The sequence below is a fragment of the Emys orbicularis genome, chromosome 5 (assembly GCF_028017835.1).
Source record: "Emys orbicularis isolate rEmyOrb1 chromosome 5, rEmyOrb1.hap1, whole genome shotgun sequence".
NCBI lineage: Eukaryota > Metazoa > Chordata > Testudines > Emydidae > Emys > Emys orbicularis.
Genome location: NC_088687.1, coordinates 91,812,821 through 91,833,950, shown reverse-complemented (window position 1 = coordinate 91,833,950; position 21,130 = coordinate 91,812,821). Strand labels below are relative to the sequence as shown.

At 41.7% G+C, this 21,130-nt stretch overlaps 1 protein-coding gene across 1 annotated transcript in view; it reads right to left on the bottom strand.

Annotated features, from left to right (window-relative positions):
* LONRF1 (LON peptidase N-terminal domain and ring finger 1) overlaps window positions 1-21,130 on the bottom strand; it is a 39,135-nt gene that overhangs the window by 7,774 nt on the left and 10,231 nt on the right. The window contains exons 2-10 of the mRNA XM_065404599.1: window positions 19,278-19,400; window positions 18,364-18,510; window positions 17,561-17,801; window positions 17,377-17,473; window positions 13,378-13,492; window positions 12,648-12,769; window positions 2,142-2,300; window positions 1,847-2,009; window positions 943-1,095 (exon numbers count right to left, since the gene is read on the bottom strand). Coding sequence (XP_065260671.1) covers window positions 943-1,095; window positions 1,847-2,009; window positions 2,142-2,300; window positions 12,648-12,769; window positions 13,378-13,492; window positions 17,377-17,473; window positions 17,561-17,801; window positions 18,364-18,510; window positions 19,278-19,400 — 1,320 coding nt within the window. The remainder of the gene's footprint in view (window positions 1-942; window positions 1,096-1,846; window positions 2,010-2,141; window positions 2,301-12,647; window positions 12,770-13,377; window positions 13,493-17,376; window positions 17,474-17,560; window positions 17,802-18,363; window positions 18,511-19,277; window positions 19,401-21,130) is intronic.

The window sequence follows — 21,130 nt, the reverse complement described above, 5'->3', positions numbered from 1 at the left end:
CCTTGTCTTCAGAATAAAATACTACCAATATAAAAGCAGCATAGGAGAAACTTATAACAAAAAGAAACAATTTAACATCCTTAACTAAATGAAGCTGTTCTTTAAATGGAAAGTTTTCGGCTATGCTCAGGCCTGACTTCTGTTTGCAGTTACAATTTGTGCTGGCAAAAGATAAGCCTGTACTTCTTGCACCTACAAGATCTGTACCCACAATGAGGTAACTATGTAGCTACCAAGGGCTTCGGAGATCCATGCAGCAACTGTCGATTTAGTGGGTCTAGTGAAGGCCCGCTAAATCAATGGCAGAGCACTCTCTGGTTGACTCCAGTACTCCAGCTCCCCCAGAAGAGTAAGGTAAGTCGACCAGAGAGCATCTCCTGTCGATGCAGCACAGTGAAAACACAGGGGTACGTCGACTCCATCTACGTTATTCATATAGCTGGAGTAGCGTAACTTAGGTTGATTTACCCCGGTAGTGAAGACAAGCTCTATGACTGCTACTGTCCAGTATGCCCACAAAGAGGACACTGGAACACTTGATATTTAGGGCCAAATTTAAAATTCACCAATGAACCGGGTTAGGTATAGTATAAGACAAACCTATTTGACCAATAGTAGTAAGAAGCTATTTAAAATAAAGATGATTATGTTTGTTTTTTGCTAACTTTGTAGATAAAAATATCTACAAGAAAGCACTACCCTCCCCCGCCTAGAATGTCAAGGAGGGATCCATGCAAAGCAACTGCAGCACAAAAAAAAAGGCAGAATGACCTCCTGTTGCTGCTTAAAGAACGGATATAACTAGTGGAAATGGGAGATGGTACTGCATCCTCCACACAGCAGATCCCTATAAAAACCGTTTCAAGTATGTTATGTTTAAAAGTGAAGGGTTTTTTTAAAAGAAGTAATGAATGAATAACCGATGCCAAAATCTTAGCCCACCTGTAGGTTTTCCTCTCTCTCTGGCATTGGCCCAAAGTGCTGAAGGATCTGGCTGCGAAATTTGTTTCTCAAGCTTTGGAACCAGCCACAAGCCTGATTGTATACCACGTCATGAAGCGCTCTCAGATTCTTCAGCTCTTCTTTATCTGCAACCTATGATAGAACACTAGAGTAAATTTAAATACACAACAACAAAGAATGAGATAATCAATCTAATACACATTCCATTTCAACTGTTAGTAACAATCATGAAGCCTCGGCATTCATACAAGCCTTGAGGAGCAATGGCGGAAAGGAGAAGAAAAAGCATTGTGGTACAGAAATCCCTCACTTCAGACCAAATACCTCTCATAAAATAACAACATGACAAGAATTATGTAAAACAAATTTGTGTTTAAGTAGGTCATATTTACAGTCCTGCTTTAAGTCATTCTGCACTTAATATACATTTGACAGGCCCACTTTTTCCATTATATTCTTTACTACAGTCACACATTTAGATCAAGTTCTAATTCTGATGCAGCTAAACTCTAGAAATCAATACTTTGGCATATTTCATAGTTACGGTGGATAGCTAATAGCTGTCCAAAAAAAACTCATGACGCCTTATTTAAATTAGAAAAATTTGTTATTGGCTATGTATCAGTTCAAAAGTAATTTTTACTTCATAAAAGTTAATAGTATTGATTGGGGGGGGAGCACAATTCTAAGATAAATTTGTCTTCACAAAAGGTCTAGAAAATCTTCGCTATTTTTATTTTTCTTTAATATAGGAGAACCATGTCTCCCAGCAACTGTTCTGTAATCCCAAACATTTGAAGCCAAGTCTTTATGAACAAATGGTAGAGAAAACTAAGAGTGTTGGTTAAGAGGAGTGTTACTGCTCAGAAAGAGTTCTAGATACCTTAATATCTTCCAAATATTCGATGTCTGCAGTACAATAGCCATCTTTCATCCCTCTTCGTAAAACTCTAAATCTCTTTCCACCAACTGTGTCAACAACAGACCTCCCATCAGGTAGGAAATGAATATTCCTAATTTGCAGCATACAACCATAATCTGCAAAACTAGAACCAGAAGCACTGTCAGCAATGCTAAGTTCACAATTTTCAAACATTTTTGCAATAAAACGGAGGCTGGGGGGAGGTAGAACCATACAGAACTCTTAGCTGCTTAAGAGCATCAGAATGTATACTTGCTTGTTTTGAGGGTCACTGATACACATCCCAAATTGTTTAGTCCCAGTTTCCATACTTCTGCGAATCATCAATCGGTATCTTGGCTCAAACACATGAAGAGGGCAAGGCACAGTGGGGTATGCCATAGTGCAAACAAACACAGGAACATTCTTGGTCAAGCTAAAGACAAACCCAAAATAGATTAAATATACATTTGAAATCTAACCACAAGACTGTGCCAAGCCATAATAAACAACAGCCAAAGTGCTACACTACGTTTATTTTGCCAAAGGAAATTAAAAAAAAAAAAAAGAAATGCTGGGTGTCCGTTGATTTTCATTATACCTGAAGTCATAAAATGTCCCTGGCAGGGTGAACATTTATTGCTCTTTAAACATTTAAGAGAACATTACAAAGTGTATTATGGACAGTGGTTTATTCTGATCAAATATTTATAGCCAGAAATTTTTCCCCCCCCCAATAGTTTGTAGCATATAAACTACCATTGAAAGAACACTTATTCTGTGAGATGCACCAGTCTGTGAAAGTTTTACTAAAGTTAGAGAATAGTTTCTATAGTTGTAGTTACTGCAAGCCATCAGCTGAATTACTTCCAGGGATGGACCCCGAACAGGGGGAGTGCAATACAAGGTAAAATTTGCTGTGCATGGCTCACATAGTAGCAGCTAACTAAGGGAATGAAATAGATTTGGTCAAAGATTTTTTCCAAGCTGTTTTTTTAATCAATGTTTTTATTTTTGCTAGAAGCAGACAGAGTTAGCACTAAAAGTTACCCTGTATCTTGCACTATACCTCTGCCTTTCAGAATGTACAAATGGTCATTTGAATGTTAGTGTTTTGCTCTGCACTGTTAAGTTGCCTAAGTGGTAGTTTCTCACCAGTATTTTCTGACACAGACAGAGGCTCTAAGACAGACAGAGATGGTTCTAAATAGTAAAAGGAACAACTTGAAAGTCACACTTTATTTTAATGTTTTGTACTTATTAATAAAAATAACCCCTAAGATTACAACTGAAAAATTAGAGAATACACAAAATAAAGTGGGAAAAAGAGTACTGTTTTATCGATCATGCAACTCTGAGGGAAACTCAGAAGTATGCTTTTCCCCAGGCTTTGCAAGAGGCTATTTACCTGTAACAGTAACAAAGCTGAAACTGAAGAGACAGTATATAGGCACAGAGAAGGAAGAGAGATGGGCCTGATCATGTTAGGTGGTGCTAATCTTGAGCTCACCTAAGAGACCATTATAAAAATGTGTGATTTTATTTTTTTTAACTAAAATAGGACATTCATTAGTTTTCTGAAGTTAGTAAATTTAAATACTAAGTTGACAGCTTTCCCGATATTTAATGTTCCTTCACAAAATTATGAAATGCCATCATTAAAATCATTAACAAATGATACAAAAATTTCTACCCTGACAGTAACTGGATTTCTTCAAGCTGCATCCCCCTATGGGTGCTCCACTTGAAGTGCTCACAGTCCTTCAATCAGAGATTTTCGGCAGCAGTGCTCATTCAGTCCCCATGTTCCCTAGCTATTCTCATGCCCTTTACAGAGCACATATAGAGCTGTGGATAGACTGCTCTTGGTTCCTTCTCCACTGCAAAGCCTAAGGAGACGAGGCTCTGAAGCAAAGTGGAAGGAGGGAGGGTAGTGGAGCAACCATAGGGACACACATCTTGAAAAAGCCCAGTTACTAAACAAGGTAACCAACCTCTCTCTCTTTTCTTCGAGTAGCGTCCCACCTATGGTGCTCCATTTGAGGTGGCTCCCGAGCAGTATCCTTTGAAGGAGATGGGAATTTTGGAACTCAATCTAAGACAGAGTAAAATTTCAGAGCCTTTGACAGCATCTACTCAAGAAGCACCAAGTATGGTATGGTGTCCTCACGAAGCAATCTTGCAAATCTCATCAGTCCATCAGCAGAACAACAGATGTAGATTGATATCTGGCAGGTAGGTATAGTATATTACAAGCAGTATAGTAAGAGAGGATGCAGTCAGAAACCAACTTAGAAAGTCTCTGCATGGACACTGGCACTCCTTTAGCTATGTCCACTATAGAAACAAATAGTCTCAGAGAGGCTCGAAAAAGTCTAGTCCTGCCCAAATAATAGGTCAGTAGCCTCCAAACATCCAAGTTATAAAGGGCAGCTTGTTGCCTAGAAAGATGGGGTTTAGGACAGGAAACTGGGAGGTGAATTGACTAGTTTATGTGAAAGTCTGAGCTAACTCTGGGCAAGAAACAAGGGCGTGCTCAAAGGGATACCTTTTCTTTGAAAGAGACAGCATATGGAGGGTCAGCCATCAAAGCTCTTGGCTTGCCAAGTCTTTGGCCCAAAAAGGCTGTTTTCAGGGAGAGATTTAGAAACAAGCAGGTAGCTAGCAGTTCAAAGGGAGGCTTCATCAGAAAGTTAAGAACTAAATTTAAGTCCCAGGTGGTAATGGGATATCTGACATTTGGGAAAGATTAGATAATCTTTTGATGGGTCAAGAAGTTGCAAGGGTGAGCAAATACTGAGAAACCCTCCACCAGAGAATGAAGTACTGCGATGGCCACTACAAGAGCTTTAATTGAACCTAAAGTAAGATTTCCTTTTTTCAGAGCAAGAAGATATTCCAGAATCTCTGAGGTAGCAGAGTCAGCAAGAGATTGGTGCCGGTCAGTACACCAGTGGTAAAATCTATTTCTGATGGAATCTTTCCTACTATTCAGCAGGACTTCATATCCTTCTCCTGAGCAGGAGAGTGCTAACCCCGAGAGTCATCTAGATACCAAGCTTTGAACTGCAGTGTTCAGGTTGGGGTGAAGAACATTCCTCAAGTCCCAAGTGGGAAGACTGGACATTGATGGAAGGTTGATGAAGGAGAGGCAAAAGTAGTAAGGAAGCCATGCTAGTTTTGGCCAGGTTGGTGCAATCATGACAACTGTGACCTTGTCCTGTCTGATTTTGTTTAGCACCCTGAGGATGAACAGCTTTGGGGGAAGAGTGTAAAGGAGATTCTCTGTCCATGGGAAGAGAAAGTCAACCCCCAGAGAATGATGACCCAGGCCTCCTCTTGAGCAGAACTTCACACAACTCACCAGAGAAATCTGCATGTAAGAAATATTTGTCAAAATATGGATTTATTTTCCACTTGTGATCTTGAGTGAAGTGACTGCTAAGATATGGTGCACTACTGTCCAGTTCCATAACTTTATTGCCTTCGTGGAGAGGGAAGGAGATTCACTCTCCGTTGCTAATACAGTAGTACATACTGGCCCTGTTGTCTGTCATCATGCAGATGGATTGCCCATGGACGGTGGGTTCCATAGCCTATGCTCCGCCCCCAGTCTCCCTTCCCTTGCTTCCCACTCTGCATGCAGCTCCAGTCCCCCAGTGCTGGCCCCAGCTGGGGCTAGGCTGCACACCACCTGCCCTCCCGGCGCTCCGGGGGGCTGAGGGAGCCTCTGGGCTCTGGTGGGGGTGTGTGGAAGGGACGGGGGCTCGGGCAGAAGGTGTGGGACTGGGGGGGCTAGCCTCCTCCAGCCAGCGGTTCATGCGTTGCCCATAGATTGACCTTGCATCATACAGAGGAAATGCTGTCAGGCATAATTTACAGCTTGGAGTTCCAGAATGTTGATGTGCAAGGTGGACTCTTGGGCAGTCCACCTGTACTGGACAGTCCAGTCCCACAGATGAGCTTCCTATCCAAGGAGAGACATGCTGGAAACTACTGTAACAATGAGAGGGGGACAGTTAAATGCAATCCCTGCGCACGTATTGTCTGGATTCTTCCACCAGTCGAAGGAGACTAGTATGTGAGGAGGAAGAGAGAGCAACTTGTTTAGACGGTCTCTGTTACAGGCATAAAGTGTCCTGAACCAAACTTGGAAGCAACACAAGTCTAGGAGAGGATGTAGCATGACAAAGATACATGCTGGCATGAGCCTGAGGACTCAGTTGAATTTGAGCAATTAAGTATGACGGAGTGAGGAATATGTCCTCTGGCAGATAAGATCTGAATGTTGTAGCATCAAGGGTAGCCCCTATGAATTCTAGCCTTTGAGGCCTTTGCAGAGCTGAGCTGAAAGCAAAACCTGTTGAACAGAGCCATTTACAGCACTTCTGACTTGAGAGCCAATAGTTGAGGTAAGGGAAGATGATTAATGCCAACTGGTGAAGCTGTGCAGCAACTATCACCATAATAACTTGTGGATAGTTAATGTAATGCTGATTTTTTAAAAAGGGTCCAGAGATGATCCTGGCTACTACAAGCCAGTAAGCCTAGCTTCAGTACCAGGCAAATTGGTTGAAACTATAGTAAAGAATTATCAGACACACTGATAAACACAGTACGTTGTGGAAGAGTCAACACAGCCCTTGTGAAGGAAAATCATGCCTCACCAATCTATCAGAATTCGGGGGGGGGGGGGGGGGAAATCAAGAAACATGTGACAAGGGTGATCCAGTCAATATAGTGTAGCTGGATGTTTAGAAAGCCTATGACAAGGTCCCTCAATCAAGGGCTCTTAAGCAAAGTAAGGAGTCATGGGATAAGAGGGAAGGTCTTTTTTTAACTTGTTACTGATCCATAAGACAGGAAACAAAAGGTAGAAATAAATTGTCAGTTTTCACAGTGGAGAGAGGTAAGTAGTGGGCTCCCCCAAGGATCAATACTGGGACGTACTCATAATGTATTCATAAATGATCTGGAAAAAATGGGTGAATAGTGAGGTGGCAAGTTTGCAGTTGATACAAAATTACTCAAGCTAGATAAGTCCAAAGCTGACTGCAAAGAGTAACAAAGGGATCTCATGAAACTGGGTAACTAGGCAACAAAATGGCAGATGAAATCCAATGTTGATAAATGCAAAGTAATGTATATTGGAAAACAATTCCAACTATACATACAAGATGATGGGGTCTAAATTAGTTGCCACTCAAAGATCTTGAAGTCATTGTGGATAGCTCTCGGAAAATAACTGCTCAATGCACAATGGCAGTCAAAGAAGCTAACAGAATATCAGAAACCATTAGGAAAGAGATGATAAATCAGAAAAATATCATAATGCCACTATATAAATCCATGATATGCCCACACCTTGAACACTATGTACAATTCTGGTCATCCCATCTCAAAAAAGGTATTAGAATTGAAACAGGTACAAAGAACAGCTACAAAAATGATTAGGGGTATGGAACAACTTCCCACAAAAGCTTAAGGTGCCACAAGGACTCTTTTTTTTTTTTTTTTAAATATAAAGACTGGGACTGCTCAGCTTAGAAAAGAGCCAACCAAGGGGAGATATGAAAGCAATCTACAAAATGATGAATGATGTGGAGAAAAAGTATAATCTATCCCTTCAGATAACACAAGAACGAGGAGTCACCCAATGAAATCAATAGGCAGCAGGTTTAAAACACACACATAAGGAAGTACTTCTTCACAAAATACAGTCAACCCGTAAACTTGTTGCCAGGGCATGCTCTGAAGGCCAAAAGTGTAACTGGGTTCAAAAAAGAATTAGATGAGTTCACAGAGGGTAGGTCCATCAATGGCTATTAGCCGTGATGGTCAGGGACAAAACCCCATGCTCTGGGTGTCCCTAAACCTATCTGCCCGAAGCTGAGACTGAACGACGGGGGATGGCTCACTTGAAATTGCTTTGTTCTGTTCATTCCCTCTGAAGCATTTTGCCCCAGACATTGTCCGAAAACAGCTTATGGCTAGATGGACCACTGGTCTGACCCACTATGGCCATTCTTATAACTTTCATGAACACCCTAAGACCGGCAGACAGTGTGGGTATGTCTACACTGCAATTAAACACCTGTGGCTGGCCCGTGTCAGCTGACTCAGGCTTGCGAGGCTGAAAAACTGAAATGTAGATGCTTGGGCTTAGCCTGGGGTCTGGGATCCCAAGAAAGCTCCAGCTCAAGCATCTACCTTGGCTCGCAAGGCTGTAAAATTGCAGAGTCAGCTGACCTGGGCCAGCCACAGCTGTTTAATTGCTACGTAGACATGCCCTCTGAAGGGAAGGACTTGATATTGGTAATAGTCTTGGCCTACCATGAAGAACCTCTTGTGAGAAAGGTGTATTGCAATATGAAGGTATGTGTCCTCAAGGTTGAGGGTCATGAAATAGTCCCCCAAATCCAGGGATGGAATGATAGCTGCAAGTTTCACCATCTTGAATTTCTGTACCCTGACAAAGGTATTCAGTATCCTTAGTTATAGAATTGGGCTCCACTCACCTTTCTTTTTGGGAACCAAGAAGTACCTAGAATAAAATCCTCTTCTGCTGTACTGAGTGGGAACTGGTTCCTCAGCTCCTGTGCTAAGAAGGGATAGAACCTCTTGTTTCAGAAGATGTTAGTGAGATGGGTCCCTGAAAAGGGACAAGGAGTGGGGGACATAGGGAATATGCAGTGGAAGTGGATGGAGTACCCCAATGATATAACCTCCAAAGCCAACTGTTGGAAGTAATACACTCCCATGACATATGAAAATGGAAGAGTCGATCCCCAAGAAGTAGGATGACAGACGTGGCAGAATGGTGCATCATTGGATCTGGATCACGGGAGGATTCATGGTCCTCGACCATGGCATCAAAAGCAACATATGGCAACGATGACTACTGCATCAAACATAGTAATAGTTGAGAACTTTCCCTTCTGCATCCTGCTTTTTTCTTGTGTGGCTGCAACAATTGCAGTAGGTGGGGAACTGGGTGGACATGATCTCTGTGCTATCTGAGATAGACTACACATTTTTATTTGCAGGTGTATATATGCCCAACAAACTAAGGGTCTCCCTGGAGTCCTTTAGAGAATGCAGAGAGTCATTCATGGAGTCACTAAACAATTTCAAACTATCTAAGGGAAGGTACACTACTGTTCTTTAGACTTCTCATGGAAATCATGAGGACTGGAACCACTAGACTCTACCCATAACTATAGCTATGGAGATGAAGCAAGTTGTCATAGCTGCTGTGTCAAAAGAAGTTTGCAAGGTTCTCCTCCCCAAAAGCTGCCCCAGTGCTTCTGTGATAAATGTTCAATAAAAGAACTCAATTTTGTATAATGGATCTGATTACATTTTGCCAGAATTGCCAGATCATTAGCAAACTGGAATTGCAGGGTTGGAGAGGGTGGAGGGTTACCACCAAAAAAGGTCTATGAGCTTATGGTTTTTAATCATATGGGGTCATCCTTGAATGGTGTTGCCTATTATGCACATTCACTGCATTCATGACCAGAGAATTGGGGCAGCATGAGAAAATAAAAATTCAGAAGCCCTAACTAGGATATGTTTACCCCATGGCTAGGGGGGGGGGGGGCAAGTAGGAGGAGTCTGCCAGATCATTTTGGCAGCTTTTAATAGTGCCTCACTTATAGACAAGGCTACCCATGCTGACGATGGTGTACTGAAAATATCGAGCAATTTATACTGGGTCTCTTGGACTTCTAATGGAATCTGGAGAGTGTCTGCCACTCTTTCATCAAGTCCTGAAATTGTTTGAAGTCATCCACAGGAGTCAATGGGGGTGACAGCCTCATCTGGGGAGGATGAGGGGGCTATGTTAGTCTGTGGCATTACCACCTCATCAGCTCCGCTTTCTCATTCTTCAAATGTCTCCTCCTGTAGAATAGACTGATGTGGAGAGACAGAGGGAACTGACGAGTGCTAACTGGGACAGTCCACATGAGTGGAGGGTACCTTAGAAAACCATTGTCAGTGGGCAGACCAAGGAGCCCAGTATGCCTATTGGAGAGGGTCATACCAGAATGGGGGAAGGCGGCCAGGGCTGCTCATACCAGGGATGATGCTTGGCAGGCTGTGGTGGTAAAAGCTTGGAAGCACATTTCAGTGATGCAGGTTCTTAGAAACTGAAGCTGGGCAGGCAGGCAGCAGTTCCCTGTGCTGAGATCTGAGAAGCTGAAGAACACTCTTCCTCATATTCCAGTGGAGGAGCAGACAAGGGAGGAGTAGCTGTCAGAACACACATTGGTACAGTAGCTCCTCACTTAAAGTCGTCCCGGTTAATGTTGTTTCCTTGTTACATTGCTGATCAATTAGGGAACATGCTCGTTTAAAGTTGTGCAATGCTCCCTTCTAACATCCTTTGGCAGCCGCCTGCTTTGTCCACTGCTTGCAGAAAGAGCAGCCTGTTGCAGCAAGCTGGTGGGAGCTTGGAACCAGGATGGACCAGCAGTCCTGGCTCCCCTAAGTTTCCTGTGCTGCAGCCGCCCAGCAGGCTAGCAATTGCAGTTATCCCTCCCCCCACTCCCATGTGCTGCTCCTCCCCTCTGCCTTGGAGCTGCTTCCCGAGCCTCCTGCTTGCTGTGCAGGGGAGGGGGGAAGAGAGGGGAGCTAATGTCAGGGTGTCCTCTCCCCCTGCTCCTACACCCCGCTTATACCTTCTTCTCCATATAGAGCAGGTTGGGACAGAGAGAGACCAAGAGCCTGGGGCAGCAGCTGCCTCAACTTCCTGATCCACTTAAAAAGACAATGCATTTAAGAGTGGGTCAGCTTACTTAAAGGGGCAGTGTGCATCTCTCTCCCCCACACACAAGGTGTGTGTGTCTGTCTGTCATGCTATCTCCCCTCCCCTCCATTCCTGCTGTCTTGTAGAGTGAGAGGCTACATTAACAACAATGTGTTAACCCTAGAGGGCTCAGCCGAGTGCTAGTTCATCATTTAGCACAGAGGTTCTCAAACTGGGGGTCGGGACCCCTCAGGGGTCACGAGGTTATTACATGGGGAGTTGCGAGCTGTCAGCCTCCACCCCAAACCCTGCTTTGCCTCCAGCATTTATAATTGTATTAAATATATAAAAAAAGTATTTTTAATTTATATGGGGGGGGGGGGGTCACACTCAGAGGCTTGCTATGTGAAAGGGGTCACCAGTACAAAAGTTTGAGAACCACTGATTTAGCAGCAAGGCATTCCCTGGGAAATATCCCACCCCCTAACTTCACCACCTCAACCAATCTTCATAATCATCATAGCTGTGAACAGTATTAAATTGTTTGTTTAAAACGTATAGTGTGAGCATATCTATATAATATATAGTTTTTTGTCCGGTGAAAAAAATTTCCCTGGAACCTAACCCCCCCCCCCCCCACCACCACTATTTACATTATTTCTTATGGGGAAATTGGATTCGCTTAACATCGTTTCGCTTAAAGTCGCATTTTTCAGGAACATAACTACAACGTTAAGTGAGGAGTTACTGTACTGGGGCACAGGCAGTACCAGTGAAAGGTGATATAACGGGAATAGCTCAGCTGCGTACCGGGGATCTTGAGCTGAGAAAAAGACTCAGGTTCAACAGAGACAAATCGGAACACTTGTGGTACTGGGGTGAATCTGCATAGACATTTGATGAGACCCAGATGCTGAAGCCTATGCTATCAAGGGGTGTATTAGATGTTCCAGCTCTTGCTGTACCAAAGATGCAGGCAGTACTGACTTCTTTAGTGCCAAGTGTTTGGCATCAGAAGCACCTTGTTCAGATTTCAATGGTACTGAGGGTTTTAGTATTGAACGATGGGTACCGTTTGTCTTTTACAAAGACTTTGACTTGGAGGAAACTTTGGTACCACGGCTGCTTGAAGCCATTGCGAAAGCCTTTAAGGGGCGTAGGGTCTCTGGCACAGCAGGCCTCTTAGCAATATGGTCTCTCAAAGGAGTACTAGTTCCTCTTGGATGAGGCTTTCCCCATTTTGCTCAAAGGTCTGTCTCTCAAAAACCTAGAAGTCAACTGAGCTGTGGAGACTGACCGGGCACTCCGGTAGCTCAGAGGATGATAGTTGGAGGGGGGGAATATATCAAGACCTGTATCTAAAGCCAGACAAAGTGAATGCTCTATCATGAGGAGCCAATGTTATCTCTGTCACGCCTGGAATGACTCAAAGCTCATGCGAATCTTGTGCTTTAAAACACACATGTATCCCCAAGAGAGTGGATACAGTGTGAGTGGCGGTCACTAACTGGGAAGGATTCCTGACAAGCATGGCAAAGTCCGAAGCCTGAGGACTTAGACATGCCTGAAGAAAAAAGGCCTCTTTAGAGAAGAACCCTATGTACGAGGGACAGTGGTGAGACACAAAGGCATGACCAAAAAATGAGAAAAGGACCCCCAAAAACAAAAACTAAAATAAAAAAAATTAAAATTATGTTCTAAAAACTAGTTTTGTAGTTCCTGTATGAGGGCACAAATGAGTCTCTCTGTCTCAGGCAGAGTCATTCTACAAGGAACTGAGGTAGGTCCATCTGTTGCAGCCCTATATATCCTCAGTACAGGGCATGAGAATAACTGGGACACATGTGCAGACTGAACAAGCACTGCTGCCAAAAATCTCTGATCAAAGACACATGCACACCTCAAGCGGAGCACCCACAGGGACACGATTTCACAATGCTGCTTTGCAAAAAGGACAGTAATCTTGCTTTCAAATTTTCTTGGATTAAAAAAAAAAAAAAACACACACACAAAAAAACATGGTAGGCTTACTCTGAGTGTTCAGCAGTTTCTTCATCATGAATTCTTTTTCTCTCAGATAATTCATCAGCCAGATATTTCACCACTAATTCTTCCAGTAGTACTGTGACACTGTATTTCCTAATTGCCAAATACTAAAAAAAAAGATTAAAAAAATGAAAATTTACCATAAAACATTTCTCTTCCAACTGTTTGTAGTATTCTTATACAACATTAACACAAAATTCAGCGCTATTTTTAATTAAAAGTACTGTAATCGGATATGGGACTACAAAATCTGTTTTAACAAAACTTAAGATATTCCTGAAGTCTTAGTTATAATCCTCGAAAATTATTGTAACTGAAAGAACAAATTCTCTACTTTTTTCAGTTTATTTGGTGCATTTGACAAGACTTGAGTCTAGTCAGTGTCAATATTTCCTCTGCATAGTCAGTTTCCCCAGCATTTCCACAGCCACAAGAGAGAAAATAATACAAAGAAAAAGATAGCAAAAATTAAAAGAGCAGGCAAGGGAACTTTAATTGATGAGGTATCAAAGTTGGTAATGCTTTAATTCTGCAGCATGGGTAAGTTATGTGGCCACCGAAATATGAACACATGAAGTCCCATCAATACCTAATTGATTGGTTTTTTGGATTCTGGAAGCATCCAAGATTTGAGTGGACTCAAGTCATCTGGGTTTTGTGGGATGGTTTATGAAGTTCCTTCTACTACAGTTTAATAGGTGTTCTGAATATTTACCTCTTTTAAGCTCTCTTTACATAGGGGACACTGTGGGGCATGGTCTAAACAGCGTTCTAAACAATTCTTGCAGAAGGTATGTCCACAAGGGGTTGTCACCGGCTCAAAAAATAACCTGAAATTTTTTAAAAAATAAAAAGTCAATTGATAAACAGTGATTCTAACATCTTTTAAATAAATTTTAAAGAATTCTAGCTATAAGAAAACAGACAAGTTAAATGAAAATCAGAAATACAAGATTTGTGCTAGAATTTTTTTCAATGTGTTTTCATTTTCTCAACACTGCACAACTTAATGTATCCTGTGCTTCGTAGTCAATTTGATCACATTTCTGGGTTCAAATATTTAATGTCTAAAAGTATATTTATATAAATAAGTTACACAAACGCAGACATTCTTCCTTAAAGCATAAGCTTAATGTGATATTACAATGGTCATGATATACTTTAACCAACATCATATGCACACATAACTACTTCTGATTTTTAATACTTTAGAACATATGGTGTGTATTTAAATGACACACCAGAAAGATTTGCAGTTCCTATGGAGCCTATCAAATAACCTACTAAAAGATGAGGTGAGTTTTTCTAAGAAAATACATGTGTAAATCCCCTATACTGCTTTGAGAATCTCAACGAATATCTGAACCCAAAGGCTAAATTTAAGTGCATGTGTTAAACAGTATTTGTCAATTTATCCACCAAAACAAAATGACTTCTAGATAAAAAAGTGTAGTCTAGCCTTAAGACATTCTCTTGTGTTGACATTTAAGAATGGAATACCATTTTTAACTCAACTATCAGTTTGTGTCACAACTATAAAACTAAATACAAATATTATGTCTTTACCAATACTCATCTACTAAGGGTACGTCTACACAGCAATGACAGCCCAGGGTTAATGGGAATTGAGTCAACTGACTGGTGTCTACATTGTATTTTAACCCTAATTTAAGGATTTTCTGACCCATGCTCGAACCTAGAGCTCTGGGATCCACACTGCTGTGCACAGACAAGTCAAAGTAATCCTATCCCAGAGTGCCTAGCACCCCCTATGTCCCGTATTGACACACTAGCCCTACAAATGTGTTGCACTCTGGGAAAACTCTACTGCCCACCCTGTTTCCTAACTGTGATGGTGTTCTTGATGGGATGCAGATGCCCATAATGAGCACCTGAATATATAAACTGCATTATTAGCTCCTTTGGTGGCTGTCTCAGTAGAAATGACTGCAGTTTGAGAAAAATGTATACTGAACTACCATCTAATCGGAGAATTGGGCTCTCCACCTCTAGGCTGTGTCACATTGGTAGGAAAATGCCCATGTGCACCTGTTCTGAGGATAATTAGTACATCGGTCTCCAGGGCTCTCAAAGTATTAAAATGAAACTTTGCAATTCTTAATTTTTAAAATGGAATGCTCAATGAAGGTGTTTTTGTTCAGTTGGCTTTTATTTCTCTGTTTGTTTTGAAGTTTGACATAAAATGTAGGTTTCAACGGAAACCCACCCACCCCAACCCAGCTACTGCCGGTGAAGTGAATCCTTAGGGCTTGAGATCCCTGGGGAGTGCTGGAGCACACTATACCTCTTCTCCCTGCACCCACTGCACCCGGCCAGGAGGGGCCTCCCACTCAATAGTCTCACAGTACACATAGCCCTAAGGAGGGCGGGGATGGGGGAGAGCCAGGAGCAAGGAACGGAGAGCAGAGTAGGACCAAGTGCCTACCCTGCAGGGACAGGGAGCAGCAGAGCTCCTGGCTTAGCACAGCCAAGGGAGGGATGACTCCCGCCTATCCCTGCTCTGGGCAAGCTCTTCACAGCAGCTAGGAGGAGCCGAAGCCACTGCTGCAGGAGGCTTCAGGGAGGTTTGGGGCTGGTTCCGACTCACCGTCCTGACAGCACATACTGCCTGGACACCCCTGCACATGAAGCTCCAGGAAAGGCAATGGGGTGGGAGAGAGAGCAAGGCAGGCACCAAGCAGCTACCCTGAAGGGAGGGGAGCACCTGCGGTGTTGGGGGGAGGGGGGAGATCATCCTTCCCTAGCCATGTTGAGCCAGGAGCTCTGCAGCTCCCTCTCCCTGCAGGGCAGCTACTTAGTCCCTGCTCTGCTCTCTGGCCCTTGCTCCTGGGCCCCTCTGGGGCAGTGTGTGCAAGGGAAGGCAGTGTGCACCAAAATCTGGCTCTGCTGTTGTGACCAGGAAGCAGCTCTTTTTGCAAAAAGCTTCTTCTGACCGCTCTCCATTAAAAACCCTGCAGGCTCTCTGATAGTATGCTTGCAGACTAGTGTTCAGCAGATAATGGGTTAACGCTGACCTGAGCTGCTGTCCTCTGCACAAGGAGGTATGGCAACAGAGTGCAACAGATTGCACCACAGACTGTTGGTGCAGAGAGGACTAAGAAAGTTTTCCCCAGGGAACTCTTGGGTGCATCCAGAAGACTTTTGGGATCAAGTCAAGCCAGGGACACGTGCACACAGGAAAGCAACAGGGCTCAGACCCTAGGTCCCAGCTTAACATGGGCTTGGACTCTAGCCCTGCAGAGTCCTGGGACCCTAGGTTCGAGCTCTAGTTTAGAACAATTGGTGCGTGGATGCAAAAGGTTAGATCTGAGCCCAGGCTTACACTGCTGTGCAGACATAACCACTAGTCTGCAACAATAAGGGTAACAGCAAGGGCCCAAGAAGTTTAGATATTCGTATGTCTATGCTGCAACGCAAGCCCAGGGTTCGAACTCAGGCTCAAGTCTAATTCCCCTCCTTCTATCTACATGCACATCACACTAACCCAGGGCTCAGACCAAGTTCCCAGGACCCCATAGAGGTGGAGGATCCAAGCCAGAGTCAAACTGGGACCCAGGGTGCAAGCCCTACTGCTCTGCAATGTAGACACAGCTCCACTGGACTTGTGCTCCGGGAATCCATCAAAAGTATTCCACAATCCCACAGACCAACTTTCTTTGTCTTCTGGAGGATCCAGGGTAGTGGAGAGTAAAGTTTTTCCACCATACACATGAACAAAAGGCTAGAGCAGTGATTCTCCGACCTGAGTGATTCAGAAGCCAAATTAGCAATCAACATTACCCAAAAGAGTCATAGTAGTGTGAATTTGTTATTTCATGTACTATAGTACACCTCTACCCTGATATAACATGACCCGATATAACACAAATTCGGATATAACACGGTAAAGCAGTGCTCCGGGGGCACGGGGCTGCGCACTCCAGCGGATCAAAGCAAGTTCGACATAATGTGGTTTCACCTATAACGCGGCAAGATTTTTTTGGCTCCCAAGGACAGCATTATATCAGGGTAGAGGTGTACTATATATTCATATTTAAAAACAGTATGACAAGGGAAATTTAGTTTTTGAATAGATATAATTCTCATAGCAAAATAACGGACCAAGTATTATTTTATCAACTACAAATGGTTAACTTAGTAAAAGCTTAGTTAATAACTTAGATTGGTTAATAATTAAAATCACAGAGTAATTTTAATATGTGCTGCAAAGATCCACAGGAGACATTAAAGAGCCCCTTGTGGCTCATGAGCCCTAGTCGGAGTACCACAGGGCTAGAGCAACCATATTTTGGGAGGGCTCAGTTGGACTCAGGCTCACATAATGCAGTGAAGATGCTGAAGCCCCAGGTTGGGACTTCAACAATTCCTAACCTGTGATTAAAAATGTGCGTACATGCGCAGGCTCTAGGTTAACAAGTGCAGGGTCTGCTAACTCAAGTTCTACTACCCCTGGCCTTACACTGCAGTGTAGACATACCCATAGACTCAAACTATAAGGCCAGAAGGGATCATCATCTAGCATGACTTCATGCCCATTGCAGGCCACAGAACCTCACGCACCCACTATTCTCAAATAAAATAGACAATAAGGCAAGTCATAACCTCTTTGCCTCAGTTTGCACATAACAAAACATATCTGCCCACATCTATAATGCAGATATCACATGGAAGATAAACAAATAGTAAATATTACCTCATACACAGAGAGCACTCAAAATCTGCCACATCAATTAAGTGCTGTGGAACTGTTGCATTTTCACTGGTTTGTAGAGTGTCCCTTTTTGTAGTTTCTAAAAGGAAGAAGAGCAGATACTGGTTGAAGACAAGACAAAAATCAAAATAAGTATGTCTAACATTGACATTAAGTGGCTATTTACCTCCTGGTTTTTTATGTTTGCTTCTTCCATCTTCACACACGATTGCATCCTGTTCTGAAAGGGAAAGCTTTCTTTTTAGGAGAGCACCTTTTTCCTGGCTAGAAAGCAGAGGTTCAGAAGAAACCCTTTTTAATCCATCTCCTTTAGCAAGATTTTCTGTTGAGTTAAGAGCATGGGAAGATTGTACACGATTTAGGCTTCCTCTGAAAGACTCCACTGTTATCTCTGGCACTCCTAAATTCTATAGAAATAAAATGAATAAAGTTAACAATACTTATTCTCATTTTCAAATTGTGGCTAATCATTTATGACAGCTGAACATGAATAAGTTGAAGCCAAATTCAGATATCAACAATCTTCTCCACTGCACAGCAAAACTCAATGATTGATCTATGGAATTTGACAGGTCAAGAAAGCACCCGGTGAAATTAAAAAAGGGATTAAAAGCCTCAGTTTCCTTCAGAGGAAAATAATTTTGGAAAAGAAATTTAGAATTTATTTGGAAAATGAATCTATAATGATACCCTTTTTATTTTGGAGCTATTAGCATTAAATCTTAAATAATGAAAAAGTTCACTAGATTATGTCTTATGAATTGTCAAAAAATTACAGTACTTTCCAGCTGATTCATGAAATCTAACCAGAAATTCTACAACTAGCAGGAAGAAAGATGTAGCAGCATATATGTCCAATAGGAAAGGAGCTTAATAAGTTTGATAAATAGCTTAAGTTCTGATGCCCTGAGTTTGTCTACTAACCAAGGGGAAAAATACATATAATACTACATGGTTTTCATTACTTACCTGCTCTGGACAAAGCTGTAGATTACAGCCAGACTCTTCCATTTCAGAACCAAGTGTAAAAGGTTTATTTCGAATATGAGGTGAAGTCCAAGCAGATTCCTTCAGACTCTCTCTCACATTTTCTGGTGACAGCAAATCACACAATGTCTATAAGATAAACATCTTAACATTAAGATTGGGGGGGAAAGATTCAGCTATAACTTCAGTTAATATAACTACATAACCACCATGAAGAAGCTTACTTTGTATCAAAAATTTCTTATTTTAAATATACCCTTCCACTTATTCTCTTCCTTATAATCAGCTGTAGCACAAGTTCAGTTCAGTAGTTCTTCTCCTAATTAAAGGTTTATATCCTTATCTTTATACTCAAGTTAAGCTCTTAAATTCCCCCCCTTACAGGAAGTGATGATCATCTTCTCCCAACTCTTATTTAGGTGTGGTGTAACTAAACAAGATGCAGTTCTGCAAAAATGTTAATCTGTATTGTGCAAAGTTGACAGCGCAGAGATATTTGTTTCCATAGAATGAAAAGCTTAAAGTATTTGATTTCTTACTCAAATGTGTTTGATCTCTACTGGAAAGTATGAAAATCTGATTTCTGTTTTACTTGAAAACCATACGAACTAGAAAGCTAACTGGGTTAAATATACATATTCTCCCCTAACCCAACTTAAAAATAAAGGTATTTTTGTGGAATACATGGGCACACAACCTCTTATTGCATCTAAGTACATTGGGACCCTCTACACAGAAAATTAAATATGTGAAAATAAAGTCACCCAAACTTTAGTTGAACTTCATCTTACAATTACAGACGTGATGAGCATAAATACACTGAAGACTGAGATTCTAGGGTAAAGTGGGCCACCTAAGATAGAGAGAGAGCAGCACAGTTTATAAATACAAGTTACCTTTTCCACTTCTAGCTTTGCTGGAACAAAATCCTCATCAAGGGATAAGCACTGTAGGAACAGTTGTAAGGCATCACCTACAAACCCAGCATCATGAAGCACTTTTGCTTTCCTGAAGTAAATCTGAAGATATAGAAGTAACATTTGATAATGAAAGTATGAAAATAAAGAAACTAGAATATTAGTATTTGGACACACTAGGGCATTGCATGTCTTTTCCATCTCACATGGAGGTGAGAATTAGAGATGTTGTGGTAAGGAAGAAAATATGCCTCTTCTGCAGACCTTAGAAGGTCCACAGAAAGGAGGAACATACCATGCTTTCTAGTCTCCTTCCTCCACAAAGCTACAGTAGAACCCCAGAGTTATAACTCGGGAACGGAGATTGTTCATAACTCTGAAATGTTCGTAACTCTGAACACAACATTATGGTTGTTCTTTCAAAAGTTTACAACTGAGCATTGACTTAATACCAGGGTGGATTTAATTTAAATCACTAGTCAGGAAGACCCGATTTAATCATGGCTTTCTACATAAAAGTGCATTCTTGTTGTTGTTATAACCTTAATACATGTTCTTCACAACTCAGAGATAGATGTACCGTATGTACTCGTTCATTAGCCCGTTTGTTTATAAGCCGATCCCCCCCCTCCCCCCAAGATGATTAGGTAAAAATAGCAAAAACCGTATGACCCTTTCATAAGCCAACCCACTGGCTGGGAACAGCGAACCACGGCCACAGGGAGCTGAGGGGCTCCATGCCTGCAGACGCTCCAGATAAACAAAGCGACAATGTATTAGATATTCAATTCAATTATTCCATAGAGTTTAAAATCATCAAATTTTGGTGTAGACCCGTTTATAAGCCAACCCCCACTCTGATGCGTCACTTTTTTACCAAAAATATTCGGCTTATGAACGAGTATATACGGTAGGTTTCATTTTTAGAAGGTACACACTATACATTTTTAAACAGCGATTAATTTTGAAAACTTTTCAGATTAGTTTTAGAGCTATATCAGAAAATGAATGAGTGTTTGGTTACCAAAAGTAACTGAAGCAGATATTTATTAAGTCACTGGGAGGTGAACTATCTTCAATTCAACAGGTTAATGATTAATATTTGGAGGATTTTCTTGCCATGCTGTATTAGGAGGAGAACATTACCAGACAGACATTTAAATTGTTTTATTTAACTAAAACAACAACGTTAAGTATTCTGGATTTTTTCCTTCAACAGAAAACATAATATTTTAACAAAACAAGCATGTGTCCCTCACTTCTCACATTTATCTCCAGACTTCTTCCCCTTGTCCAGATCTATTACGCCCCCAACAATCTTGTATTCATTGAACTTTTTGAAACTTTGCACTTTTAGAGAGAGGTAAGGGATTGACTCTATTGTCCCTCTGCAAATTTGTGTACACAGAGTTGAGGTCTGTTATTTCTCACATTATTTATTTAAAAACATTTTTGCTATTAACAAGCATGTTACCTCTGGAGAACAAATCCACAGTTTGAGAACTGCAAAACTAAGCATCTCTGATGGTATCTTCTAGACTGAGCACTAAGTCCCACTGGGTAGATGGAACGATTAACCTAAATAATCTATATTTATATAGATTATATAGAAGCCCGTGGAAGCCCATAAGATTGGGTCCCTAATCCATGAACTATTGGAACTCATTTACAAAACGTTTCTTAAACATTACATGAATATATTGTCTCATACTATAGAATTAGAATTTATAATCCCTATTCCATGATGAGATGTCTTTGAACTACAATAAGCAACAGAGGGTCCTGTGGCACCTTTAAGACTAACAGAAGTATTGGAGCATAAGCTTTCGTGG